A 5,803-nucleotide genomic window follows, 5' to 3' on the forward strand; every position below is an offset into this window, starting at 1 on the left:
CAAAATTTTCAAGATAAAGAAAAATTATTTATTAAAATAAAAAAAAGAACAAAGTGGGGGAGTTTAATTTATTTTATTTACAAAGGGCTTCAACTTTAGTCTTGAGTCTACTCTCATAGAATAATGATTCTATCCACTTAGCCTAGGCTTTGCTACAATAATTGTCCAATCTATGACAACTAGGCTTAGTAGGCAAACATTATCAGACCAACCTTACGATTAAATTTTTAATTAAAATATATGCTTATTTTAACTAATTGTAGTCTTAGAAATCACAAATAAATTTGTAATTCAATAGAATTAGCTCATTGTTAAAATATTGTCTTATGTTATCAAGCTAAACTTAAGTAATTAACTTGGCATATAACTAGTCAATGTTTTTATTTATTTTTTCGAGAGAGTTTTTATCTTTTAACTAAATTATAAAAATTCAAAACCACCTTTGAATTGAAATAATGTAGGATCATTATTATTATCACCATCATTAGACTTATAATAATTTGGGACTCAACTAATACAAGCAATGAATGAAATATTTATTACTCTTTTTAAGTTAAAAGCAACAAAAGCTACCACACCTTGTATTGAGTGCACTACAACTTATTATATTTTGTCTCAAATCTCTATACTTCATGACTTTTACAACATTTAATAACAACATAATCCATTGCTTTACATATGTAGCCCAATGGAAACCACTTATTCGAGCTTCTAAATGTTTATTTCCACGACTAAAGGAAAATCACCCTTCTCAAGTGAGAATGTATGAGTTATCTTCTTCTCAAATGCAATAATCTCAACAGTATAACTACCATAAAAACCTCGGAATAAGAACTCCCCATCCTCATTAACATTCCCAGAAGCATTTGAAAGCCACTCTTGCTTAAGAGCTAAAAGCCTCTTTCCAGCTTCATTAACGTCACCTTCAGCATTTACTAAATAAGCATTCTCTCTGCTCATTAACAACTCCCAAAATCCCCACAACATGATGCCATCGACAGCAGGATGAGCATAAATTTCTCGCAACATCGCCTCCAAATCATCTGCTCGAATGTACTCATTTATCGACGATACATCAATCTCTGTGAACCATATAGGAAGGCCTAATACGCCTAGCTTGTCCAATGCTGAAGAAATGATAGGTCCGATGGGAGAATCAATGTGGCCTTGAACTCCAATTCCTCCCACATTTGCCCCTTGATCTTGTAAATCTATAATTTGCTTTATATACTTCTCTGGAGACGCTCGAGTATCTGTACCATCCTCAACATGATAATCATTTACAAAAAGTATGGGAGAAGGATCCAACTGACTTGCAGTCTTGAACATGTTTGCTCTTATATCTTTTCCTAGTCTGTCTTGATAGAAAGAGCCATGAAGCATCTCATTATTCACATCATAGTGTTTGAATTTTCCTTTATATCTTGTTAAGAGACCAGTGAGGCGATTCTGAACAGCAATCATTAAATTGTTCTTACTAAGGGACTGCACCCATGGTTGAACTGTAGATTCAACTTCCCAGAATATACAATGGCCTCTGACTTGCACACCATTTTTGTTGCAAAAATCTAAGAGATCATCAGCATCAGCATAATTAAAGTTGCCTTGTTGTGGCTCTGTATAATACCATTTAAGTTCATTGCCAAAAACTCCCCAGTTGAAATTATTTTTGAAGAATTCAACGAAATTTTCATTATCAATATCTGTTCTATTGATGCAAGATCCAATAGGGAAGTTATTCTTAATTTGAGTGACCTTTATAGAAGTTCCAAAGAAATCATCACAATAGCATCCTGAAATTTTCAGGATTACATCTCTTTTCCTTACCTGCAATTTAACTTACTTAGTTGGTGATTTACTTTGAGAGGCTGGGGTTGGATCTATAAAAAATTAGAGTAAATTTAACCCCAGGGGCCCAAGATGGGTTAGGTAATTGAGATGAGTCAACTTTATATTTACATTTAATAAAATGACTTTAAAGGATCTATAATTGTGAACTCGTGAAATAGTATAACTTCAAACTTAGTCACACTTATATTGTGTAGTTGGACTTAAAAATTCATTTGTTGTAACACTCTTCTTTCAGTTCTTTGCTTAAAATGTAAATGAAAGACTTCTCATAATAACATGTCTAAAACATGACTAATTAAGTAGGACTTCAAACTATCTCACAATTATTTAACAAGGCATGCCTTATGTTTATATACCTTATGTTTCTATAATTAGAAGCTTGTCACATTTTTATACTAAAAAGTATGGTTGGAATTGTACTTTAGGAAAATTTTAAAGAAAAATGTGAATATGAATAAAATGTTATATAGTGATGATACTTTAAAAATATGCACCTCATCAGTCCTCTTCTTAAGATATTTGAATCTTGCTTTTCTATCAACTGGGAATATTTGTAGTCCTGAAACCATGAGATCAACACCAGCCAAAGGACCTTGAACATACAATAGAACTTTTGAAGGTTGTTTCTCAATTCTAAAAGATCCTCCAATTTCATACCATCTATCATCTACCGCTTCAACTTGACCTCCATTCACATACTGATTGTCCAGGCCGAGAGCAACATTGATGTTCTGAGGGCCATTCCTAACTGAGCTCACTCGAGCCCAAGCAGATACTTGGTATGTCACAAACAAGTTGAGTTTGTATGTGATATCCTGAGATGGTCCCATCCATGTCTGTGATCGATTTGTAGTGAGAATGTATCGACCATTTAAAGGTTCATGGCTTGCTAAAGAATCTATAGCCATTGGAGGAAGAATTCGAGGTGCGCCTTGTCCAACGTTTAGAGTGCAAGAACCAAGAGGAGACCAACCATTTAGGCCATCTATGAGGTTGTTGTTTGTGATTATGCTTACTCCATATAGCACATTCTAAAAAAGCAAAGAGTTGATAACTTAGAATTATGTTAGAGAAATTAGTAAGGCTATAGAAAAGATCAAAGAGAGAGAACTTATAACAATTTTTTTTTCTAAAATAGAAAAATTTCAATTCTTGAGGCACTTCAAATAAGAAATTTTTGTTTGCATGATGATCATAACAAGTTTGGATGCCATGCAAGCATTAAAGATGCCAATAATAGTATAGATATGTTAATTACGCAACATTTTCAAGTTTATCAAATTGCGAATTACAATATCTCAGAGAATATATACTATTTGTACTGCTTCTTCATGGTGATAGAAATTTTCCTAATTTCCTTCAAAAAGTTTTGCATTAGCACTGACATGATACTAAAACAATAAGATGTAAATTAAGTTTTGGTTGTTATGGAGGAATTAAACGAAATGAAATATTGTTTAGCTCATATACTACATTTGATTTTTTTTAGTTTGAGTGTAGTTCATTAGAAACTAATTTTACTAAGGAAATTTGAACATATACATATTCCTTTGTGTGGTGCTATGCTTAAACCCAATGAAAAAGTGAAGTAAAACTGAAGTATTGATAACAAAAAGGTATCATTTCCTTTTCAATTTGATGATCATTCCTTCAAAGTAATCAAAAAGTAAAATTGTTTTTCTGCTCAACCAAGCAATTGGATTAAAGTAATTGATTTATATTCAATTATTTTGCCCTTTCTATTTTCATTTCCTTTTCATTTCTTCTCTTTCAATTCATTCGAGCTAAACAGAGGCTAAGTTTAAATTCAAGGTAAAGAAGATGAAAACAAAACATTTAGATCAGTTTCTGCACTATAAGTTCGATCTAGGATTTAAACTAATAAATCAGTCAATTGATATTTAGGCTTTGTTTGGATGATTTTCTTACTACTTAAAGCAGTTTTTCAGCACTAAAAAATTATTTTAAAAACAGTAAGAAAGACGTCCCAAACGAAATCTTACCCTATAAGCTATAACACATAATTGCCTTAGCTTTTGACAATTGATTTTTCCTGAGCCCTCCTTTAACTACATGTTACATATATTCAAAGTTATGATGTGATTACCTCTGTATCAGGAGGAAGAGATGGAGGGATCTTCTGTGCATGTTTAACAACCATAGTATTCAAAAGAATATCAACCCCGGGAGGTGGACCTTCTAGATAGATAACAACCTTTGCTGCTACACTATTTACTAAGAACTTTCCCTGCAACTGCACCCATTCCTTGTCTGTAGCTTGCACTCTAAAGCAACAAAATATCATTTTTGAACTTTAGTTTGTATAAAAAAGAAGAAGAAGAAGAAATGTTGGTAATGACATCAATTCAATTCATAAATTCAACTATTTCTCCAATTCAAAGAGGGAAATTTGAGTTTTGACTAAACAAAATTGTCTGCTCACCGAGTAATGACAATGTATTGTTCTTTGCCATTCGGTTTTTGAACCCACAAAGTTGCCTGAACAACGGCGGCGGCGGCCGGCGAGCCAAATATCCTGACCACTGCACTGATCTCATATGCGAGTTTTCTCTGAAACCTGCCTGTGATATCTTGTTGAATTCCATTCCAATTCTGTGTGCGTCCAGTCGTTGAAGCAAAGGATTTTCCTGATAATGGAAGAACCTTTCCATTTCCCAAGGACTCACACAAAAGAATCTTGCAACCTCTTCCTGACCAATTGTTAAGGCCATCTTCAAAGCGAGGATTCAGAATGATATTTTCATCTCCAGCTTCAATAGAATTTCCTGTGCTTATCTCCTGTGTAGAAAATTTTAAACAAATCTGTTTGTAAGATGCCACAACTAAATTCTGTAGAAGTAGAATTTTAGTTCCTTAATATTCAACTGACAACAGAATGAATTGGATGCTTGAAAGTGAGAAGAAGGCCTCAATGTTTCTTCACCATTTAGTTAATGACAGTAAAAAGGAATTCATATGGATTAGCTGGAGAAGTATTGTTACAAGTAATCAGGTTGGGGTAAATTCCTATTACTTAGGTTTCATTTGAGATGACTTTCTTATTGCTTCTTAAAGCAGTTTTATAATACAAAAGTTTTAATTTTCGTACTAAAAAACTGTTTTAAAAAGCTTGAATATAACCGTCCCAAGCGAAGCCTTAGTTTCTAATGCTCTTTATTTATTTCCATTTTATCGGATAGAGCCCTTATATTTTTGTATAATGCATGCATGCTCAATATGTAATTTATATCAAATTGTTATATTTTGATTGAGTTCCAAAAATCAAGTTATTTGACATATATAGAATGCTCTGTGATTCAAGCAATTATATAATATATACACACATATGCAGCAATAATTTCATTTTGGCCCAGAACAAAAAAAAATTACATTTTTCATGAAAACACAAGATTCTAATTTTAGTTTCTGGATCTGGCTGCATCAGAGTACCTGAAAGTCATCTGTGTTGCACTTTAGGAAGTGATTTTCAGCCATGAATTAAGCTTCTTAATCCCTTTCTGCAACCTCTTAGGAAAAAAGAAAAAAAATTAAATTTAACAAATACATAATCATATAACAAAATGAAAATATGAAAATCAGTTCTTTTTTTTTTTTTTTTTCTCATTCACCTCAGAAACTGTTGATAAATAACTCTTCTAAGTTCCTTACTCTTTAGCATACAATGCTGAGGTCCCATATCTCTTATATAGATCACTAATTCCACTGAACTCGGCCATTGCTTAAAGGAAGGTCCAAGTAAATAAATAAATAGGAGTAACCAACAACCGAATGGTTAACCAGAACTGGAAGCCAAAGGAAGTGTTATATTGTATTAAAAACCAAAGTTATCTATAAAGCCAAGCAAAATTCATGGTCCTGTGTAGAAAGCTAATATGCTCACTTGTGGTATAGGATTGCTTGAACTCTTCTTCAGCTGAGCGCAAGCTTCCAT

At 32.8% G+C, this 5,803-nt stretch overlaps 1 protein-coding gene across 1 annotated transcript; it reads right to left on the bottom strand.

The window, feature by feature from the left end:
• Window positions 1–571: 571 nt before the first annotated feature.
• LOC110107221 (endo-1,4-beta-xylanase 1) lies at window positions 572–5,803 on the bottom strand. Its single transcript, XM_028699111.1, has 5 exons — window positions 5,753–5,803; window positions 4,295–4,650; window positions 3,959–4,136; window positions 2,346–2,882; window positions 572–1,827 (listed from the first exon to the last, which is right to left on the bottom strand). The coding sequence occupies exons 1-5, from the start codon at window positions 5,801–5,803 to the stop codon at window positions 712–714; spliced, it is 2,238 nt and encodes a 745-aa protein (XP_028554944.1). The 3' UTR covers window positions 572–711.

Source organism: Dendrobium catenatum, unplaced genomic scaffold (assembly GCF_001605985.2).
Source record: "Dendrobium catenatum unplaced genomic scaffold, ASM160598v2 fragScaff_scaffold_133, whole genome shotgun sequence".
Taxonomy (NCBI): domain Eukaryota; kingdom Viridiplantae; phylum Streptophyta; class Magnoliopsida; order Asparagales; family Orchidaceae; genus Dendrobium; species Dendrobium catenatum.